At 44.6% G+C, this 23,890-nt stretch overlaps 1 protein-coding gene and 1 long non-coding RNA gene across 2 annotated transcripts; both read right to left on the bottom strand.

Moving 5' to 3' along the window:
• Nucleotides 1–2,869: 2,869 nt before the first annotated feature.
• LOC124029240 (collagen alpha-1(XXVII) chain B-like) lies at nucleotides 2,870–15,287 on the bottom strand. Its single transcript, XM_046341017.1, has 4 exons — nucleotides 15,159–15,287; nucleotides 14,387–14,779; nucleotides 7,032–7,084; nucleotides 2,870–3,050 (listed from the first exon to the last, which is right to left on the bottom strand). Exons 1-4 carry the CDS (start codon nucleotides 15,285–15,287, stop codon nucleotides 2,870–2,872), a joined length of 756 nt encoding a protein of 251 aa, XP_046196973.1.
• Nucleotides 15,288–15,703: 416 nt separating this feature from the next.
• LOC124029239 lies at nucleotides 15,704–23,249 on the bottom strand. The gene is made up of 3 exons (XR_006837745.1): nucleotides 22,743–23,249; nucleotides 19,733–19,803; nucleotides 15,704–15,787 (listed from the first exon to the last, which is right to left on the bottom strand). It is a non-coding gene; the product is annotated as an uncharacterized LOC124029239 (long non-coding RNA).
• Between the last annotated feature and the right edge of the window lie 641 nt (nucleotides 23,250–23,890).

Below are 23,890 nucleotides of genomic sequence, written 5' to 3'. Positions count from 1 at the left end.
GAGAGAGAGAGAGAGTGATAGAGAGAGGGAGAGAAGACAGAGGGAGAGAGAGAGAGTGATAGAGAGAGGAGAAGACAGAGGAGAGAGAGAGAGAGATAGAGAGAGAGAGAGAGTGATAGAGAGAGGGAGAGAAGACAGAGGGAGAGAGAGAGAGTGATAGAGAGAGGGAGAGAAGACAGAGGGAGAGAGAGAGTGATAGAGAGAGAGAGAGAGAGAGTGATAGAGAGAGAAGACAGAGGGAGAGAGAGAGTGATAGAGAGAGAGAGAGAGAGAGAGAGTGATAGAGAGAGGGAGAGAAGACAGAGGGAGAGAGAGAGAGGGAGAGGGAGAGAGAGAGTGATAGAGAGAGGGAGAGAAGACAGAGGGAGAAAGAGAGAGTGATAGAGAGAGAGAGTGATAGAGAGAGGGAGAGAAGACAGAGGGAGAGAGAGAGAGTGATAGAGAGAGGGAGAGAAGACAGAGGGAGAGAGAGAGAGTGATAGAGAGAGAGAATGGTGGAGAGAAAGAAGAGATAAACAGGAGGCACATGCAAAGACTAAGATATTAGCTTACAAACCATATTCAATGAAGTGACATGGAACAAGTGATGGGAAGGTAGAGATATATTCCCCTATGGAGACAGAAGTAGCATTACTCAGTTTATCCTTCAGCCTTACAGTGTGTGGCCTGACATAGGAGGAGTAACCCTCTCTTCTCCCCTGAGCCCTGATAGTATCCCCACTGATCCCTGTAAAAGAGGCCTTTGGCTTGTACACGAGGAAAGAAACGTGCCTATGTGTGTATGTGCACACACATTCACATCAGCTCATGCCTGACACATGTCAGCTCATTCGTCAAACACACACACACATGGCTCTCTCTCCCCGAGACCCAGGCATGGGTCTGGGGTCTGGGCCTGCCTGTGGATGAAGGGGCAGCTGTGTCACAGGGGGAGAGCTGGGACCAGGTTTATGATGTGGGCCAACAACTTTTACAGGGGTGACACGTGCTACTGTCTTTACAGCCCATTAATCCAGAACAGACATTCTAACACACTCTGAGGTTAAACGGACTAGAGAGAGACATGACGCTTGGATCCAGATGACTTGAAGTCAGATAACAGACTTCTCAGAGCTTTAATGTGCTCTACGACACGAGTATGTAGAAAGCAAATGGGTGAGTATGTACATTATGTATGTAGATCACATGAAATGACACCAAGGAAGTAACATAATGAAACTGTTAAATACAGTAAACCCTCATATTGCGGTCATTGATTTATCTCTGGAGGAAAATATATGTGTACTGTTGTACTGTATAAACACAGATCTGGATTTAAAATACTATTTCAAATATCTAAAATACTTTGACATACATTCGAAGTAAGTATTCAGATATATTTTACTTTAGTTTAATATTTTAATGTACACTACACAACCAAAAGTATGTGGATGCCTGCTCGTCAAACATCTCATTCCAAGGGGTTGGCCCTCCCTTTGCTATTATAACACTCTTCTGGGAAGTCTTTCCACTAGATGTTGCAACATTGCTACGGGGGACTTTCTTCCATTCAGCCACAAGCGCATTAGTGAGGTTGGGCACTGATGTTGGATGATTAGGCCTGGCTCGCAGTTGATATTCCAATTCATCCCAAAGGATGTTCAATGGGGTTGAGGTCAGGGCTCTGTGCAGGACAGTCAAGTTCTTCCACATCGATCTAGACAAACCATTTCTGTATGAACCTCGCTTTGTGTACAGAGGCATTGTCATGCTGAAACAGGAAAGGACCTTCCCCAAACTGTTGCCACAAAGTTGGAAAGACAGAAGTGTCTATAATGTCATTGTATGCTGCAGCATTAAGATTTCCTTTCACTGGAATTAAGGGGCCTAGCCCAAAGCATGAAAAACAGCCCCAGACCATTATTCCTCCTCCACCAAACTTTACAGTTGGCATTATGCATTCGGCAAGAAGCGTTCTCCTGGCATCCGCCAAACCCAGATTCGTCCATCTGACTGCCAGATGGTGAGTCATGATTCATCACACCGGAGAACGCGTTTGGCGGCGAGCTTTACACCGCTCCAGCTGGTAAGTTTCCACTTCACAATAACAGCACTTACAGTTGACCGGGGCAGCTCTAGCAGGGCAGACATTTGATGAACTGACTTGTTGGAAAGGTGTCATCCTGTCACGGTGCCACGTTGAAAGTCACTGAGGCCAGTAAGGCCATTCTACTGCTAATGTTTGTGTATGGAGATTACATGGCTGTGTGCTCGATTGTATACACCTGTCAGCAACGGGTGTGGTTGAAATAGCCGAATCCACAAAATGTGGGGTGTCCACATTTGTATATATAGTGTATTTGGAAATAGACTTGGAAAGTATTTGACAGTATTTTCAAATACTTATTTCAAATACTATTTTCAAACACCTGGGATAAATTCATGGGACTGTATTTGAGTCCGTATATTTGAGTATTTGAAATACAATTTGTCAGACTATTTGTTTGTTTTTTACAAATAAGCATTCAAATAGTCAACAAAAAAATACTTGTTTTGGGCTGTGCATTCAAAAATACTTCAACTGACAAAAAGTATTTTAAATACCAGATACTCAAATACATATATACCGTATTTGAACCCAGGTCAGATAAACAATACCCAACCAAGAACATTAATCTTGATTTCCTCATCAGTGCCACTACCCTTTCCACAGAGGGTTCTACATGGAACCCAAAATAATTCTACCTGCAACCTAAAATGTTTCTCCTATGGTCACAGCCAAAAAATGATTTTGGAACCCTTTTTTCTAAGAGTATACTGCACTGCTATCTACTGAACTGCACACTACAGCACCTTCACACCTTCCCTGCTGCCTACACTGTGCTGAGGGTCAGTTCCCCACAACACAAAGGCTCCTTTGATGGCGGCTCAGGCACCAGGCACCATGCCTCCCTGCAGGGCTGGGTGATATCTTCCTCAGGCAGGCACGGCTTTCTTTGAGTGCTAGCCGGCTAGCCGCCCGCAGGCTTGACGACTGAGCTGAGGAACGCTGGTGTGAGGCTCTCAGGTGTCTGAAGAGGAAAAGGTGAAGGAAGAGTTGAGTTGAGACAGGCTGCCCACAGTCAGACATGACACCTCTCTGTCAAGAGAAACGGGCTGTTAGCGTTAGTGAGGTGGCTCATGTTCACACAGCACCGACCGTCACCAACCCTTTACTGCAGTAGCTGAGCTGTAATTACGAATGGGGGATGGCTATACATCTAGACGACTCACGATTACACCTCACATATCTGTGTCAAAGGTGACAGGTCAAATTAGTTCAAATGCTCTAAAGGTTAGGTTTCCCTATCACGTCAGTCCCCTGAAAACAGGTTTCATTAAATCAGTATTCACCCTCCAGAGCCACCAAGGTAATTTGTAAAGGTTTATGAAGGTCACAGAAAATAACCTGTGTTTCGTATAATGTCATTGCACTGTTTAAACCATTTCTCATGTCTTTGTCAATATTAGAATAATCAAAATGTTCCCCCATGTGTTGATGTTTGCTGAGCCACGACCCAGAGAGCAGAGCTAACCATATCCAGGCAGGCAGGCAGGCAGGCAGGCAGGCAGGCAGGCAGGCAGGCAGGCAGGCAGGCAGGCAGGCAGACAGACAGACATCAAACAGTCTTGAGGGCAAATTCTAACTTTCACTTAAGTTCCATTTACACTTAGTCTCCTATTGACGCCTAGATAACACCTACAGCATTATAGTGTAAAATTGTGTGCAGCATCAAAAGTTCTAAATTCCCCTTCTGCTACCATTTCTGTCAAGCCGTCTATGCATACAATTTGAAGCATACGTTGGATAAATCCAACATCTGCACCACACAGAACGTACTGCAACTGCCTCTGCAACGCAGTGCTGCAAGGCAAACGCAGCGTTTCATTGGAAATGAATGTACTTCTGGTGTAGCGAAACGCAATGCCGCTGTCGGTGTGATCGAGGCGTTAAGATCAACCCAATACAGGACAAGATACTGCACCACCAAGTCACTCAGGAATCATTCAGTCCACAGTGAATTGGAGTGACTTGTCTGGCAATCCGGGTCTCAGGCTCTTGATCATGAATGAACGGCTTGAAGGTAGTGTACTGGCGGGAGCTGGTGGTGAGCTCCAGTCTGGCTCCTAAATGCCTTTAATAAGACGGGGACAAAGCTCTCTTTCTTCAGTTAAAGAGATTGGGTTCCCACAGCCTACCCCTCTGAGGACCCAGACCAGCCCCCGGCCTCCAGCCTCCAGCCCCCAGACTCCAGCCTCCAGAAAGTAGCACAGCCTCATAGACTACGGCTGGTAGCTGATACACACACACGTATGCAGGCAGACACAAACACATGCGCACATACCTACGCAAATACACGTACAGTCACTCACACTACCTAGAGAAGTCAGTCTGCACAGGATTGCTGAACAGACAGTAAACTGACTATTTGACTGTTTCTTGCTGACTTCCTTCACTCACACATACTATATGTATTATCGTGACATTCATTAGAAACATATCTGTTCCTGTAAAACAGTACTGCTGAAAATCCATGAAAAGTTGAAAAATGGAAGAGAGGATTCCATTATCATCGTGGGAAAGAAACAATATCTTCTGATGCTCTAATCTCAAAGAGCCACTCCTGATCCATTGATAAATCCTTAGATATCTCGTGGTGGGATTCAGGCCTGCTTCCTACTGAGTCTAATAAACATCCATTTGAATATGACATGGATTAGATTGGTCCTATGTTCAAAGGTTGTTCCAGCTGCTCTACAGACCAAACCATGGCCCTAAGAGAGGTCACAGGGAGTTTAAACACAACCACAACGACATAAATATTCAGAGAAACATAACATGTCTTTGTTTTGCTCACAACATGAGCATATTCTAGCTCATGTAAAGCGCTGCTCATTTTACTAAGGCAAGAAACACTGACTGAGTAGGGAGCCGCAAGTGTAGAAGCATGGCAATGGTGAACGATTTCATTTAGAGCACGAATACACTGGAAGCATTCATGCAAATAGAAGTAGCCTAACATAGAGGCCAAGTGAAATTATACAACAGGTGGGTCTAATCCTGAATGCTGATTGGTTAAAACCGCATTCCAGCCGGTGCCTATTCCACAAGCACCAGTGGTATATAAATACCCAATAGCCCAAATGCTACTTAATCTAACTAATCCAGAGTTGTTTCTAAGTTTTACACGTATTCATTCTTTAACACCTGAATTGCTCCTGTATATACCCCAAACAATGAAGACCTTGTGTGTTTCCCTTAAATAATGTAGGTTTCACTCACTAATTTGCCTTCGGCTCCACTGACTATCATGGTCTTACAATTGTTTGCTTTCCAGCTTTAGAGGCGTACCTTGGCGGCAGACAAACCCAGTGTGATCAGAGCCAAAGGAAACTGAACTTAGGGTGAATAGTGCTCCATAATCCAGAGATGTTGTTGAGAGCTTTATCATAATTCTCTATAAACCCCTCTGTATTAAGACACTACTAATGGTGTTTTCTTAAAGGGATACTATGGGATTTTGGCAATGAGGCGCTTTATCTACATCACTAGAGTCCGATGAACTCGTGGATACCATTTGTATGTCTCTGCGTGCAGTTTGAAGGAAGTTGCTAACTAGAGCTAGAGCAGTTGCTTACTAGCGTTAGCTGGAAGTCTATAGTATCATATATCATAGACTGGTACCATAGACTGGAATACCATAGACTTCCAGTCATCGCGCTATAGAAGATACCATAGACTTCCAGTCATTGCGCTATAGAAGATACCATAGACTTCCAGTCATTGCGTTATAGAAGATACCATAGACTTCCAGTCATTGCGCTATAGAAGATACCATAGACTTCGAGTCATTGCGCTATAGAAGATACCATAGACTTCCAGTCATCACGCTATAGAAGATACCATAGACTTCCAGTCATTGCGCTATAGAAGATACCATAGACTTCCAGTCATTGCGCTATAGAAAATACCATAGACTTCCAGTCATCACGCTATAGAAGATACCATAGACTTCCAGTCATCGCGCTATAGAAGATACCATAGACTTCCAGTCATTGCGCTATAGAAGATACCATAGACTTCCAGTCATTGCGTTATAGAAGATACCATAGACTTCCAGTCATTGCGCTATAGAAGATACCATAGATTTCCAGTCATTGCGCTATAGAAGATACCATAGACTTCCAGTCATTGCGTTATAGAAGATACCATAGACTTCCAGTCATTGCGCTATAGAAGATACCATAGACTTCCAGTCATCACGCTATAGAAGATACCATAGACTTCCAGTCATCGCGATATAGAAGATACCATAGACTTCCAGTCATCGCGTTATAGAAGATACCATAGACTTCCAGTCATTGCGCTATAGAAGATACCATAGACTTCCAGTCATCACGCTATAGAAGATACCATAGACTCCAGTCATCGCGATATAGAAGATACCATAGACTTCCAGTTATCACGCTATATAGAAGATACCATGACTTCCAGTCAGCTTGCGCTATAGGAAGATACCATAGACTTCCGGTCGTTGCGCTATAGAATATACCATAGACTTCAGTCATTGCGCTAATGCTAGTTGGCATTGGCTCGTGAAACTACCTCTCTTCCTTCATAATACTACAAAGACAAAACGTTGCCAAAATCCCAAGTCTCCCTTTTAATGTATTGGTTTTGGAATATAGACAGTACAATGGACCAGACAAAGGGCCTCCTGGTTTTGGAATATAGACAGTACAATGGACCAGACAAAGGGCCTCCTGGTTTTGGAATATAGACAGTACAATGGACCAGACAAAGGGCCTCCTGGTTTTGGAATATAGACAGTACAATGGACCAGACAAAGGGCCTCCTGGTTTTGGAATATAGACAGTACAATGGACCAGACAAAGGGCCTCCTGGTTTTGGAATATAGACAGTACAATGGACCAGACAAAGGGCCCCTGGTTAAGAATCACTGTTTTAGTGTCGTCCGAGAGGAACAGGAACACAACCAGGAGAAACTCACCTGAGGCCCCTCTTCCCGGGCGTCCCTGGCTTCCCAGGAGGTCCTTGAAGTCCCTAGAAGGGGAAAAGATGTCAATAAAGCAGGGAGGAGTAAGAGCAATAACAGACTGTGTACAGGAAGTGGATTGAATTGATTTAATGAAGCCACGTGTGAGAACAGAACTTGAATGAGATACAGTTCCATGGAAGAGTTGGAGAGTTGGAAATGGAAACATACAATCCTCATAGTGGCATGTCATCACTAGCTGAGCTAACTGCCCTCATTACACTGGCAGTAAGACACCTATCAATCCACCCAGCACAGTTATACTCAGTTTCAGGAGCTGCATATCGAAACAAGGCTTTCCTGCCATTCTGCAAGCATTCTGCAAGCATAGCCTGTTACATTCAACACAGGTTAGTTTCAACTTGGATCAGTGCTCGCAAACCTTCTTTATTAGGTCTTGGGTTTTGATGTTGGCAGTGTGGTTGAGAGCGTATTGTTAAGCCAGCTACGGCTCACTCCCACTGAAACCAATATTATTCCAATTCCAAAACCACTCCAGTGCTTGGATGTGGAAGTGTGAGTCATTGTGCTGGCAGGGCGGCCTGGACTGTGGACCGGGCCTGCATTGGTCGGTTCCAAACACAGCCACTCTTGTTAATTACGGGCATCAGCTAGCTTTAAACCAATTACACACATGGATTAGCTCAGCTATCAAAGGTCATTGCTAATGAGGGGTCAGAGTCTGCAAACCCAAGCAGAGAGCAGACCCTTAGTTATGTTTGGAAATGTTAGGTTTTGATCTCATTTCTACTTTTCCACCAGGCTCATAAAACACAACGACAAGACAGGAAAGAGGAAATGAAAAACATCTTGAGAACTACGTAGGAACATACAGTAGGAACTACGTTTTGTTAACATATAGTTTGATCTATGGTTTTGTAAACATACAGTAGGAACTACGGTTTGTTAACATACAGTAGGAACTACAGTTTGTTAACATACAGTAGGAACTACAGTTCGTTAACATACAGTAGGAACTACAGTTCGTTAACATACAGTAGGAACTACAGTTCGTTAACATACAGTAGGAACTACAGTCTTAACATACAGTAGGAACTACAGTTCGTTAACATACAGTAGGAACTACAGTTCGTTAACATACAGTAGGAACTACAGTTTGTTAACATACAGTAGGAACTACAGTTCATTAACATACAGTAGGAACTACAGTTTGTTAACATACAGTAGGAACTACAGTTCGTTAACATACAGTAGGAACTACGGTTTGTTAACATGCAGTAGGAACTACAGTTCGTTAACATACAGTAGGAACTACAGTTTGTTAACATACAGTAGGAACTACAGTTCATTAACATACAGTAGGAACTACAGTTTGTTAACATACAGTAGGAACTACGGTTTGTTAACATGCAGTGGGAAATACGGTTTTGTTAACATACAGTAGGAACTACGGTTCATTAACATACAGTAGGAACTACGGTTTGTTAACATGCAGTGGGAAATACGGTTTTGTTAACATACAGTAGGAACTACAGTTCATTAACATACAGTAGGAACTACGGTTTGTTAACATGCAGTGGGAAATACGGTTTTGTTAACATACAGTAGGAACTACGGTTCGTTAACATACAGTAGGAATATTATTATTATATTAACTACAGTTCGTTAACATACAGTAGGAACTACAGTTCGTTAACATACAGTAGGAACTACAGTTCGTTAACATACAGTAGGAACTATGTTTTTTTAACATAAAGTAGGATCACCGGTTTGTTAACATACTGTGGCTTGCGAAAGTATTCACCCCCCTTGGCATTTTTCCTATTTTGTTGCCTGGAATTAAACTAGATTTTTTTGGGGGGGTGTAATCATGTGATTTATTAAACAACATGCCTACCACTTGGAAGATGCAAAATATTTTTTATTGTGAAACAAACAAGAAATTAGACAAAAAAATGAAAACTTGAGCGTGAATAACTATTCCAACCCCAAAAGTCAATACTTTGTAGAGCCACCTTTTGCAGCAATTACAGCTTCAAGTCTCTTAGGGCATGTCTCTATAAGCTTGGCACATCTAGCCACTGGGAATTTTCCCTATTGTTCAAGGAAAAACTACCTCCAGCTCCTTCAAGTTGGATGGGTTCCGCTGGTGTACAGCAATCTTTAAGTCATACCACAGATTCTCAATTGGATTGAGGTTTGGGCTTTGACTAGGCCATTCCAAGACATTTAAATGTTTCCCCTTAAACCATCCAAGTGTTGCTTTAGCAGTATCATTAGGGTCATTGTCCTGACAGAAGGTGAACCTCCGTCCCAGTCTCAAATCTCTGGAAGACTGAAACAGGTTTCCCTCAAGAATTTCCCTGTATATAGCTCTATCCATCATTCCTTCAATTCTGACTAGTTTCCCAGTTCCTGCTGATAAAAACATCCCTACAGCATAATGTTGCCACCACCATGCTTCACTGTGAGGATGGTGTTCTCGGGGTAATGGAAGGTGTTGGGTTTGCGCCAGAAATAGCATTTCCCTTGATGGCCAAAAAGTCTCATCTGACCAGAGTACCTTCTTACATATGTTTTGGAAGTCTCCCACATACCTTTTGGCGAAGACCAAACTGTCACGATCGGCGTTAAGGAAATGACCGGATCAAGGTGCAGCGTGGTAAGCGTCCATTTTTTGTATTTTAAATGTCGCCAACAAAACAAAAAACAACAAAATGAACGTGAAGCTCTGTAAGGCTATACCTGCCACAAACAAAGACAATAACCCACAAATGAGAAAAGGAAAAAAAGGCTGCCTAGTATGATTCCCAATCAGAGACAACAATTGACAGCTGTCCCAGATTGAGAATCATACCCGGCCAAAAACAAAGAACCAGAAAGCCTAGACATTTCCACCCAAGTCACAACCTGACCAAACAAACATAGAGAATAAAAGGATCTCTACGGTCAGGGCGTGACAGTACCCACCCCACAAAAGGTGTCGACTCCGGCCGCAAACCTGACACTATAGGGGAGGGTCCGGGTGGCATCTATCTTGGTGGCGGCTCTGGTGCGGGACGCAGACCCCGCTCCACCTCTGGATCCCCCCACTTTGAAGGCACCTCTGGTGCAGGGACCCTCATCGCCGACCCCGGACTGGGGACCCTCGCCGCAGGCCCCGGACTGAGACCGTCGCCGGAGGCTCCCGGATAGGAGACCGTCGCTGGAGGCTCCGGACCACGGATCGACGCTGGAGGCTTCGTGCCATGGATCATCACTGGAGGCTTCGTGCCATGGATCATCACTGGAGGCTTCGTGCCATGGATCATCACTGGAGGCTTCGTGTCATGGATCATCACTGTAGGCTTCGTGCCATGGATCATCACTGGAGGCTTCGTGCCATGGATCATCACCGGAGGCTCCGTGCCATGGATCATCACTGGAGGCTCCGTGCCATGGATCATCACTGGAGGCTTCGTGCCATGGATCATCACTGGAGGCTCCGTGCCGTGGATCATCACTGGAGGCTTCGTGCCATGGATCATCACTGGAGGCACCGTGCCATGGATCATCACTGGAGGCTCCGTGCCATGGATCATCACTGGAGGCTCCGTGCCATGGATCGTCACTGAGGCTTCGTGCCATGGATCATCTCTGGAGTCTTCGTGCCATGGATCATCACTGGAGGCTCCTTGCCATGGATTATCACTGGAGGCTTCGTGCAATGGATCATCACTGGTGGCTTTGGGCCATGGATCATCACTGGAGGCTTCGTGCCGTGGATCATCACTGGAGGCTCCGTGCCGTGGATCATCACTGGAGGCTCCGTGCCATGGATCATCACTGGAGGCTCCGTGCCATGGATCATCACTGGAGGCTTCGTGCCATGGATCATCACTGTAGGCTTCGTGCCATGGATCATCACTGGAGGCTTCGTGCCATGGATCATCACCGGAGGCTCCGTGCCATGGATCATCACTGGAGGCTCCGTGCCATGGATCATCACTGGAGGCTTCGTGCCGTGGATCATCACTGGAGGCTCCGTGCCGTGGATCATCACTGGAGGCTCCGTGCCATGGATCATCACTGGAGGCTCCGTGCCATGGATCATCACTGGAGGCTTCGTGCCATGGATCATCACTGGAGGCACCGTGCCATGGATCATCACTGGAGGCTCCGTGCCATGGATCATCACTGGAGGCTCCGTGCCATGGATCGTCACTGGAGGCTTCGTGCCATGGATCATCTCTGGAGTCTTCGTGCCATGGATCATCACTGGAGGCTCCGTGCCATGGATTATCACTGGAGGCTTCGTGCAATGGATCATCACTGGTGGCTTTGGGCCAAGGATCATCACTGGAGGCTTCGAACGTGGAGCTGGAACAGGTCTCACCGGACTGAGGAGACGTACTGGAAGCCTGGTGCGTGGAGCTGCCACAGGGCTTACCAGGCTGGGGAGACATACTGGAGGCCTGGTACGTGGAACCGGAACAGGTCTCACTGGACTGGGGAGATGCATGTTTTTTTTTAACAAAACCATAGATCCTACTATATGTTAACAAAACCATAGATCCTACTATATGTTAACAAAACCATAGATCCTACTCAATGTTGTGCCCAGGTAGGATCTCAGGGCTTGAGGCTGTACTTGTTTTTAAAGATCTCATGAAGTGGGAGTTATTGGTCTTTTTTGACACTCTTGGCCTTGGCCATGTGTCCCGTGTCACGGACTATTTCAGGTGTTTTCATGTGTTTGGTGGTGTCACTCTTCTCACAATGTTGTATGTTGATGTAATTGATAATAATAATTGCTTTTGCTGCTAAGTCAATGTCTGCCCTTGACTCTGTCCAAAGTTAAATCAAATACTGATCTCAGATCTTTTTTTGTCAGAAATTTCAGAACATACTTTGTAGTAAAAGTATGACATAGTTAATAGTTTTAATATAATAGCCTTTGTTTGTTATATTGAGGACATTATGCAGGTCTTGCTGTGAGGCAAGTCACTGGTCTGGGGTACAGATGATGGTTACCCACATTTTCCATTGTTAACTGAAGCCCAGAGAGCCCCAGCGTTAGGTCATACCTGACCGAACAGAGCAGCGTTGGCAATTCTTTCCGCTCGTACTTCTGCAGTGAGGGAATCCACACGGCTATGTACGTCATAGCCGCTTAAAGGTGGGAGATACATGTTTATTGGAGAGCTAGCCTACAATTGATGCTGGGCTGGATTTGCCTCATGCTTGGTCAAGGCTGACGTTACCAGGATACAGACCTAGTCTGCATCCCATGACGTTACCAGGATATAGGCCTAGTCTGAATCCCATGACATTACCAGGATATAGCCCTAGTCTGCTTCCCAAATGGCCCAAATTAGTGCACTCTGTAGAGAATAGGGATTGGGAGACAGCCATAGTTTGTCTCCTGCCTGGCATGATAATGTGTTAGAATGCCTTTCAAGTTCCACTGCTATGTAACACCGTTCTATCATCCAAGGTTTGCAGCAGCTAGAATAAGTCACTCATTAAGAACCAATAATTCCACAACTACAATTTGTTTCTATTCCTGTCAGTAGAATTAGGATACTAGATGTTCTTTGTAGCAGCGCAATTCTACAAATTGACTGGAATTTAGATAGAACTATTGGCAAGCTTTGTTTTGAGGGTTTTGTGGCAGCCGGTCTGACTATTGGAATCTTCAAACACTGTTGAACTCCACTGCAGGGCAAACTTGGCATCTGTCAGGTTACACATGTCCTGGCATAGCCCACACTGGTCTCTATCTTCAAGCTGTCAGTGTCATTTCAATTGTGGACCACACCAAAGCATACCCACTCTGAGAACTGGTCTCCTCAATGTGTACTTACAGTAGGCTTGTTCGATGAAGACGTGTTTCTCTAGCTGTGTAAAGTAGTCTTGTGGTGCATTTCCACTATCATGTTAACAAAACCATAGATCCTACTATATGTTTTTGTTAACATGGGCACCATAACATTCCAATGTTACAATAAGAACAAATGACCTATATGCTATGAACAACCAATGGTCTGTTAGGAGCTGTACAGTCATGCTTGTTATAGTTTTCAAAGTTTTTCAAACATCTGACTTCATAACATTTCTCATTACAATGTGAGTTTGTCCACGTATCATTTACATCGCTTTCACAAGACAAGAAGTCTTCACTTCAACCCAAAAACATTGAAGCACACATTTTAAAATGACACCACAGGTTTGAACTAACTCAACAAAATGTACAGAAAATCTTCATCTAACAAATCACACACTCAACAAATCCATATCGCCGTAAATTGAATTCTGATTATCGGGTCAAGCATTCCTGTCCCTCTAATTAGGCCCCACTTCATAAAATGGTTAAATGTTCCGAGGCATTTTATCCACCATGACCTCTGATCCTGCTCTAAAGGTCTATATTTTTCCTCCTGGGAGGAATCTCTCGCCCCGGCGTCAGGCCCTCAGCTCAGACACACAGACCCCTGGCGGGCATGGCCCTTCTGTGGGCCTGGATATTTCTACCTATCCCGCTAAAAAGGAAATCTCACATTAGCAAGCAAGCACCGTTAGCTAGCACAGGCTCGCCAGCCTTTCATACTTGGGGGGAGGGGGGCACTAGCGAGCAGGCTATAGAGGAGGTAACGTTTTAGTGAGCTCCTACTAAAACACAACATAGAATCAAAAAAGTGAAAGTGAAAGATGGAGCCTCTGCAATATGTAAAATGAAAAACGGAAGGGCAGTTTACAAGTAAAAGTGACACTTCTAAGCCTTGTAATTCCCAATAAAAGCCACTTTTCTCAGTCAGTGCCTTTCTGGCTTTATAGGACACACAGCCAGGGCTGGGGGGGGGGCCCTTCGATGTCTGTAACCCAGGGAAGGGCTTCGTGTCAGGGGCTTATAAATTGGATGAACCTACCCCCAACACCCAACCACCCCTTCATCAACAGAGTGACTTAGCATCAGGCTCCCTGCTTGTTTAACACCATGGGTGGAGGAGGGATTAGAACAGTAAAGAACAGAGCTCAGTGTGAAATATGGCTATCAGGTGTTCAAAGGCATCATGCTGCTGCTGCCACGCATGCCAGGCATGTTTTAAAATATATATATATTTAGTTTTAACCCTAATTTAACTAGGCAAGTCAGTTAAGAACAAATTCTTATCTACAATGATGGCCTACCACGACCAAACCCGGACAACGCTGGGACAATTGTTCGCCGCTCTATGGGACTCCCAACCACGGCCGGATGTGATACAGCTTGAATTCAAACCAGGGACTGTAGTGACGCCTCTTGCAATGAGATACAGTGCCTTAGACCGCTGCGCACACACACCTCTATTTAAAAAACATGTTCTTACCGCGGGTCCTGGTTCTCCCTTTAGTCCAGGTGGTCCCGGCCCAGCCAGCAATGAGAACTGGGTCGGTTCCAAGTCCCAGGTTTGGAAGCCATCTGTGGCAGGCGGAGTGACAGGGATAAACAAGGTGTCTTTGACAGCCTCCACATTGGTCACTCTGGGCTCAGGTTTCTGTGCAGCCAGAGCGGTCAGCTGCTTCCTCTGTACGTAGAGGACAGAGGTGTTTGAAGAAGAAGCAGAAGAAGAAGAGCCTTGTTTGGATGCTGCCGTGGTTTGGTGGTCTGGCTTCTTCTTTGGTGGCTTTGTGGTGGTGGAAAGAAGTGGTGCAGCAGTCAAACTGCTCTCAGTCGGTTTCTGGGTTTTAACACCTGGTTCCACTGCTGTGCTCTTTTTTAGCTAAACTGTCGCCACGGGACTTTGGCATTGGGGATGTTTGTGTTTCGATGGTCCTGAGGGTACAGTAACAGTTTGGGTTGTGACCACTAAGGGGGCGCTTTAGTCCCTGCCTGGCCGTTGTCGGGGCGACAGCCACAGGACGAGACAGGGACATAGTTCCAGGCTTTGGTGTCACAAAACTCTTACGCACAGAGAGGGTCGGCGCCACTGTGGGGCGGTTAGTTGGGACAACAAGCTTAGTCCTGGTTCTTTCCTCAGTCAAGGCCAGATTAGGGCTGGGGGCCTTCCTGGGTATTTCAGTCGGCATTAGAGGGGTGAGGAGGGCGACAGTAAGGTTTAGGTCTGAGGGGATCAGAGGTAGCAGGGATGGGAGATTTACAGGCCTGTAGTTGTCAGCCTCCCTGCACTGTTTCTTAATGTACTTACAATAGTTATGAGCTGCCTTGGCAGAGGGGTAAATATCAAACTGGCAAATGGCGCCCTCAAACTGCACTGAGTTCTGGGCCATCTTACCCAAGAGGAAAGAACCCTCGGGATCCAGGGCCTCCTCTTTTTAGAATGCAGATCTGCATGTACACTAGTCTTCCCACAAGAAGTATATAATGAGACCCTCTGGCCTCGGATGTCCAGGGCCAGGTTATGCCACTGGCCGTTGTGAACGTCATAATCGAAACTGACCAAGTCCCTCTGGCCCACGTAGACCAGCACCTTCCCCAGGATGAACTGGACCCCAGCTGCAGTCTCCTCCTTTTGGACAGGACGGTGAAGAGGAAGGCGCTGTTGACGCGGGTGGGAGCACAGGCTGAGGATCAGAGACAGGTTGGTGGTGGGGTAGGAGGCAGGGGGTAGGACGGACGACAGTGGGGCCTGGACCGGGGCCCGTTGGGTGAGGATGACCCCAGACTTAAAGGGGATGACCCCCTGGGGGTGCGAAGCGGGCCCCTGTGGACGATACACCTCCTCCGGTCCTCGTCCCTGTAAGCCCCAGCTGTTGTAGAACGTCCACATCTACAGAGAGCAGAAGAAACACACCATTAGGCAGATCACATGACCATAGCTCATTTAGAAATGTGAAAGACATTTTCAGAAAATGGAAACTCAACTGGTGAAAAATCAAGTGTTTCAAACACATCATCAGGCTGTTTATAGACAGCTTCCAGATGATGTCAGATTACAGGTTGTATTTGGAGGTGTGATGTGACAGCAAAGTGACATCGTATTTATGTTGATGTTTGCCTTTTTCTGTCTCCCTACAGATATAGTGAGGTCAACTGCACAGAGGAGATCTTGTTATAAACTAGGACATGTTCCAGGCGTTCAGCCATCTTTCCAGGATTTCTCTCAGACAAAGAGTCTCTTCTGAGTTACCGAATTTACATAATGTGTTTGGTTTAATTCAGTAGTCAAACGTTGGCAATATGTTCCATCAATCATGACATCGAGATGAGACAGTGAAACTGCGATTCATTGCGATTCATTGTATTTTCTGATGCCAGACATCACTCATTCACTAAAATAGGTGGGGGGAATAGATTTCTGATTCAGACTGAAGTCTCAAAGACAGTGTTCCTCGTACTCAAGTATCAAGATCAGTTCATCCAAGGTCTTACCAGCAACAACTGTTTATGCATACATGTGGGATATATTTACAATGTGATTTCAGGCTTTGTGACAATTCTTTGAATGTGACCTACAACAACTAAAAGACCAGGGGTCACAAGAGTTGATCACAGACATTTCAGCATCGCATTAGTGGAAACCAACGCTGTTCTCAGGGAAGGCCTGAGAACAGCCTGAGATACGCTTGAGTTGCTTCTGGGACAATTTTAGCATTTTAGCTAACCCTAACACATTTCCTAACCTGCCACATTAATTATCCTAACCTGCTGCGTTAGTTCTCTTGACCTGCTACGAAAAGTCACTTCTGCTAGTCAAAACCGGAAGATCTGCCCTGAGAACACTCTTTGTTGGCCCTTTTCACCTTTTAACATGGCAGTGGAATGAGTAGAGGTGAGTAGAGGCTAAGGTTAAAAACACTATGCAAAATCAAATTAACTGATTTGATTTCTTCATTAGAAGTGAATAAAAATAAAACAATTATGTAACCAAATAAATTAAACACTGCAAGCCCGAGCCATATCTGAACCTGTTCTGAGTCCAAACTGGCAGCTCCCTGACTAAAATGTGGAAATCCTGTGGCAAAAACCGCTCATAAAGGGATAGCCAACGATCACCACTGGGGCTGTGCATCAACGTTCAACTCCACCAATGGCCCACAGATTATGTAGCTATTATGTCAGTCTTGGTTAGAAAAACCTCTTGAAACAGAAGTTCAACGGCTCCCTGGAGAGAAGACAGTGATGGTGGTTTTTAACAATGAAGGATATCTGCAGATCTACAAAGCAGACAGAAAACCTCCCTTTCCTTTGTCTGGAAATGAACAATGTGTTCTGCTGAGTACGGTGTAAAAATGACTGGAACTGACTGAGACAGGAGGCCAGGATTAAGCAGTTATTGTATTGTGGAAACTTTACAGTAGCCTGGATGTTCCAGGTTTTAATTACAATCTCATGGGAAGGAATAGAGATTATAGATAATTGTTGTAACCATATGCCGGTTAAATTTATAGTGCTTTGTGCTTAGTGTTCGTGACTGCATAAATGTTTTAAGATGCTCAAATTTCAAATGAGTACTTATGTCAGACCCTGACCCCCAAACCAGGACAGTAAGAGCTCTATAGGAAGTGCTCTACAGGAAGTGCTCTAAAGGAAGTTCTCTACAGGAAGTGCTCTAAAGGAAGTGCTCTACAGGAAGTGCTCTACATGAAGTGCTCTAAAGGAAGTGCTCTACAGGAAGTACTCTAAAGGAAGTGCTCTACAGGAAGTGCTCTAAAGGAAGTGCTCTACAGGAAGTGCTCTACAGGAAGTGCTCTACAGGAAGTGCTCTAAAGGAAGTGCTCTAAAGGAAGTGCTCTACAGGAAGTGCTCTACATTCTACACATTTGCGAAACTGGTAAGAAAGTCATGCTGGTAAGAAAGCAGCTTTACTTACAGGAGATCAAATGGTCTAGAAGGAAAATCAAATAAATCAGATGAGTTGTTGTAGCAAAACCTTCAACACTTGTTACAACATTGTTACAACATTGTTACAATGTTACACTTGCTTTTAAATAGCTGATAGGAGATCAACCTGATACAGTCCAGTCCAGTCTATTGCTTGCCTGCAGTAACTTGTGTATTTCTTTATACAAATCATCATCCTTCTTCTCTATGTCAAACTCTATGTCTATGTGGAGTAATGTAGCTGAAGTATGGTACTGTAGTAAGCCATCTGGGTACCACCAGGGACAGTGTTCACACCATACTGATTGAGGCCCACAAAGGCTGAATCAGCATCATGAACCAGCTCCCTGCACCAGCTAGGCTACACTCAGAAAAAGGTGCCATCTAGAACCTAAAAGGGTTCTCCGGCTGTCCTCATAGGATAACCATTTGAATAACTATTTTTGGTTCCATGTAGAACCCTTTTCAGTTCCATGTAAAACCATTTCCACAGAGGGTTCTACATGAAACTCAAAAGCGTTCTATCTGGAACCAAAAGGGATATCCTATGGGTACAGAATAACCCTTTTGGAGCCCTGTTAAGGACCAAGTTCAACAGGCAAACATTGTGGAACATTGTAGATAGAAATACGATGAACATCGATAACATGATTATCCATTCTACATAATACAATTATCCGAACAAACCCCAAGTTGAAGTATTGTGGCTGAAATGGTTAACCGTGTCTTTGTGACCCACATATTGTCCAAGAGCAGATTCCTTCAGAACTGATGTAAAACAAATGTGGACAACAGTCAACTAAACACTGAGAGAGTTGAATGATATACAGTGCTACTATAGAGAGGAAGAATTACACAGAGAGGAAGAACAGTGCAGACACTCTCTCTGCAGCTAGGATTCTCAAAGGCTATTGGGACATCAGTCATGTTATAAGGGAAGGAGGTGGGTTTGCAGGCTGTATATTATGCTTGCGTCCCAAATCACACCCGGTTCCTTATTTAGAGCATGACTTTTGACAAGTACCCATAAGGCTCTGGTCAAAAGTTGTGCACTATATAGGGAATAGGGTGCCATTTATGAGGCTGATATGTTCAGGCAAGTGGTAGACAGGGAGGGCATGACAGACCCCCTGCACATGGAAAGAACTGAAGCTGAACTTGAAGACAAAAACAAAAATGTCCTTCATCAGCAGAATGTCCCATGATACTGTAGTTTAAAATGATCTGGTTTTCATTCTGAAAATGCAGTAAGTGCACTAAGTAGATACGTGATGAATTGTAATAACATAATAGTGGGTTTGCTAGAGGAAGTGGCACAGTGAAAACCCTATTACAGGTTAAAGTACATCCAGATCTCCACAGACTATAAATGCAGCCGTCTCATCAGAGATAGTGGAGGGGGGTGCGCAGTATTATTTGAGAGAATCCCACATTCTGAGGGATATCAGAAGATTCCAGATAATCCCAGTAGAAGCTTCATCTCCCACCATTGAAATAGAACAGAGATTTATCTCCATCACATCTCCACTTCCACATCAGAAGATACGATCTAATTTACAATCCACCTTTCACCCCTGTATATTAAATCATACACTTTAGGCTGTGGACCTCAACTTGACTCTCTCCAAGTGTGTGTGTGTGTGTGTGTGTGTGTGTGTGTGTGTGTGTGTGTGTGTGTGTGTGTGTGTGTGTGTGTGTGTGTGTGTGTGTGTGTGTGTGTGTGTGTGTGTGTGTGTGTGTGTGTGTGTGTGTGTGTGAAATGTGTGTGTGTGGGTGTGTGTGTAAAGTGTGTGTGTCTAGACCCATTTGGTCTACATTGATATCCAATAAGAGATATACACATTTGTATATACATGAATTCTTACTCCAGAATGAGATAATGAAACCTCACCTTCAGGGTGTGCTTGTGTTAGTCCCACAAAACAGGTACTATAGAGAATAGTCCAGAGTATCAGAGCTCTCCTGTGGGGTAGAGAAAGAACATGGTCATACACACACACACACCTGCACACACACACACCTGCACACACACACACACACACACACACACACACACACACACACACACACACACACACACACACACACACACACACACACACACACACACACACACACACACACACACACACACACACACACACACACACACACACACACACACAACTGGGGTTGTATAAGGTTATTTCTACACTCATATCATGTTTTTTAGTATTAAATAGTAAATAGTATTAAACTATTTATAACGTTATTACTCCTGAGTGGTCAGATCTTATGCACAGTAACCCATTGAGGCAGCAGCATCAGTACTGCTTTCACCTAAATCCCATCTAGATGTTCTAGTCACTGATGCACCAGATGATCTGGCCCTTAGGAGGGCTAGGTAGCTACTGCTCCCCCTCAGACTGCCTCTGAGTAGGCCCTCCAAATACTTGCATTAACCCCACCAATGGTTCTTAGAAATCAAGGAGGCAATGAGAGGGGAAAAATAGAAAAAGGCCTTCATTTACAAGAGCAGGGGGAGATAAACATCTGGAAACATCAACACTAAGGAACTCAACACAGGAAACCAATGCAGTAAACCATCAGTCAGCACTTACAGGTCAGATGGTGACTTCACGTACATAAACGGGCTTATGTTATCCTGTGAGTGTTTTGTAGTAGTTACCATGACTACTGTAAACTGAAGATATTTAAAGTAGATGAGACCAAAGAATGAGTCTCAACGATGTACTGGGATTATCTATGAGTAGTTTTCAGCCTGGATGTCGGCTTGGATAAGTGTTTTTACACATATAAAGTGTAAAAATGTTATGCCTGTAACGCTCTCGTTGGCTGGCCCTCGCTTCATATTCATTGCCAAACCCACTGGCTCCAGGTCATCTATAAGTCTTTGCTAGGTAAAGCCCCGCTTTATCTCAGCTCACTGGTCACCATAGCAGCACCCACCCATAGCACACGCTCCAGCAGGTATATTTCACTGGTCACCCCCAAAGGCTATTCCTCCTTTGGCCGCCTTTCCTCCCAGTTCTCTGCTGCCAATGACTGGAATGGATTTCAAAAATCACTGAAGCTGGAGACTCATATCTCCCTCACTAACTTTAAGCATCAGCTGTCAGAGCAGCTTACAGATCACTGCACCTGTACATAACCCATATGTAAATAGCCCATCCAACTACCTCATCCCCATATTGTTATTTATTTGATTTCTTTGCTCCTTTGCACCCCTGTATCTCTACTTGCACATTCATCTTCTGCACATCTATCACTCCAGTGTTGTTTGTATCGCACTGCTTTTGCTTTACCTTGGCCAGGTCGCAGTTGTAAATGAGGAATTGTTCTCAACTGCCTACCTGGTTAAATAAAGATGAAATAAAATAAAATAAACATTTACAAGGCACCAGCAATGAGTATTTTAGCTGGATGAGAGCCTTAAAGTAAGTATGTGGTTACAGCACAGCAGCTTGTCCACAATCTGTTAAACCCATTGACTTCTGTGGGGTTTCCTCTTACAGAATAAGGCCTCGCAATGACCTGCAGGCCTGAAAACTCCAGCTAGGCAGCCAAGGAGGGAGGGAGACACTGGCTGAATCCCAAACAACCCCCTTCCCCTTCCCCTTGCCCCTCCATTTGCACGTTCGTGCGCGCCTTCGCCATATGCATAAGTGTCCCAAAACTGAGGGAGTGAAAATTACTGAGGGTGTAAGGGGTCATTAGACCCTCCAATAACCACTCTGGCAGAGCCAGCAACGCTGCCGGCTTCAGAGTGAAGTGGAATCCCATAAGGCACTGAATTGTTTTTAAATTAGCGCAATTTCAGCAGGTCGGCTACAACTAGATGCATCTGGTTTTCATGGGAAATCGAAAGAGAGCCTGTGACGCGACTTCCGCTTTGGGAAATGAACAAGCCGACAGTCCATCTTAACTCTCCCTCCACATTTACTGGATGGCCAGCGGAGAAGAGAACCTCCCCCTGTAGCTTTTTTCTCTCTCATCGAGACCAGAAAGATAAACAAGCCGCTCAGGTGTTTATTACGTTAGGCTAGTTGAGTTGTGAACACAACTAGATTGAATGTAATATTTGATGCAACTTTTTTTAATGAATAGTATATTCCCCACCCACTTATCGAACTAGCCAATGAGAACTGTGCGATGTAGGAAAGAAGAAGAGTGGAAAAGGAGGGGAGAGAATAATAGGATCCCCCCTCCTCTCTCTAAATCTAACCCCAATCCCAACAATCACTCCCACAGCATTCATCTGGCACTGCAGCAGTGCACAGCTGCAAAAGCAGCAGAGAGTGCAACTTTTAAATTCACCAGAGTTTATAAAAGGGAAATGCTACATTTTTTTCAACTAAATGTTTTTAATTGGAACTTGTATTTTACTGAAATCCTAAATGTGTTATTGCTATCATTAATAACTATCTAATAATACCCTAATTATTAATAGTAATTTGGGTATAATTTGGATTCCAGCTCTACTGGAATCCAGCACTTTTCACAGGCTCTTCCAAGTTTCCTCTGACAATGTTTCTGCAAGTCCTCTGCACAGACACACAACTCCCCCAAAATAGGCCAGGTCCCTATTCCCTGGGGATCCTCTCATAGATAAGACTATTGTGTCATAGCTGAAAAATGCAACATGAAAATGGCAAGGCAAAATATTAGTCTACACATTGGGATCACGAAACATGGATAATTCATTCATTGACACCGACATGATTCCCTCTTTATATCTATTCTTGTTTGCTCTCAAGAAAATAATCATGGGTTTCTTCTGGAATGTATGGAAACGCAATGTCCTACTGGAGATGAACAGATGCTCACAAGTAAGTTAAATCATTATCATTCTACATAAGAGATGAAAGGGAGAGCTATTTGTTTGGATAACGTGTACTCACCCCCCGACTCCAGCTGTTTTGAGTTTGGAGTACGGGGCATTGTCCGGCTCCATAGCGGTTACTTCATTCTTTCTTGAGACTTTTTACAACGGTCCAGACGTGGCAGGAGACATACGCGAATTATTTCCATTCCAGCTGATCCTTTACAACTTTGACAGGGAACCAAAAAGCACCGGGGATAATAGATCAATAGATGAATATAAAGTGGCTTCCTCCTTTCTAAGAGTCGTTCCGTTATCTTTCTTCAGGAGATCATGACAGAGAACAAACCTCGATCTATCTTGAAAAGCTCCATCGGTGTGTTTTAGCGCGAGGCAAACAACCCACAACCGGTGGATGTCACAATCTGCGGGAGAAGTCCAATCTCTCTCCACACTCATACAAGAACCACGGTGGAATCTATGACGACCGCCTTGTAGCCTACGCCGACGTTTCTAATATGCAAGATATCGTGGACTGAGTGAGTGAATTCTTCGCTTGGGACTCGGAGAAACACACCTCCCTCTGTCGCCCTCAGCTGACATTGAAGGAGGAAACAAATGTAACACACATGTATGGTGTAAAGAAGCCGTTTCATTGGAAGGTGTGTCTTGCTTGCTTGGAAAGCAAAACCTTCTCAAATTGCAACGTGCATGGTCATAGTAAGTAAGTAATAATAATACAAGGGATTGATGTAGTGGTAGGTGGCAGAAGATCATGCATGCACTTCACTGCATTGTGAAACTCACACGAGATGTATTACTGTATCTTCTAATATAGCCCTAGACCTCTTCAGAGACTGTGATTATGTATGAGTAACCTACAGCAGTGCAATTATTTTCTGGGCCAGGTGACAGGTCTAGACTGTAGACAGATGGGTTGTTTGTTTACCGTGCACACTGACACTCACACACAAAACCCACACACATAGCCTACACTACATAGGCACACACACACACACACACACACACACACACACACACACACACACACACACACACACACACACACACACACACACACACACACACACACACACACACACACACACACACACACACACACACACACACACACACACACACACACACACACACACACACACACACACACACAGCACACTTTCACTCATCATTTGCTGCTGCACCTCTGTTCTTTATTTTACTCCT

This window comes from Oncorhynchus gorbuscha, unplaced genomic scaffold (genome assembly GCF_021184085.1).
Source record: "Oncorhynchus gorbuscha isolate QuinsamMale2020 ecotype Even-year unplaced genomic scaffold, OgorEven_v1.0 Un_scaffold_5863, whole genome shotgun sequence".
In the NCBI taxonomy this organism is placed as follows: domain Eukaryota; kingdom Metazoa; phylum Chordata; class Actinopteri; order Salmoniformes; family Salmonidae; genus Oncorhynchus; species Oncorhynchus gorbuscha.
Note: the sequence above shows the minus strand (reverse complement) of the source record. Positions and strands in the feature narration are given on the sequence as shown.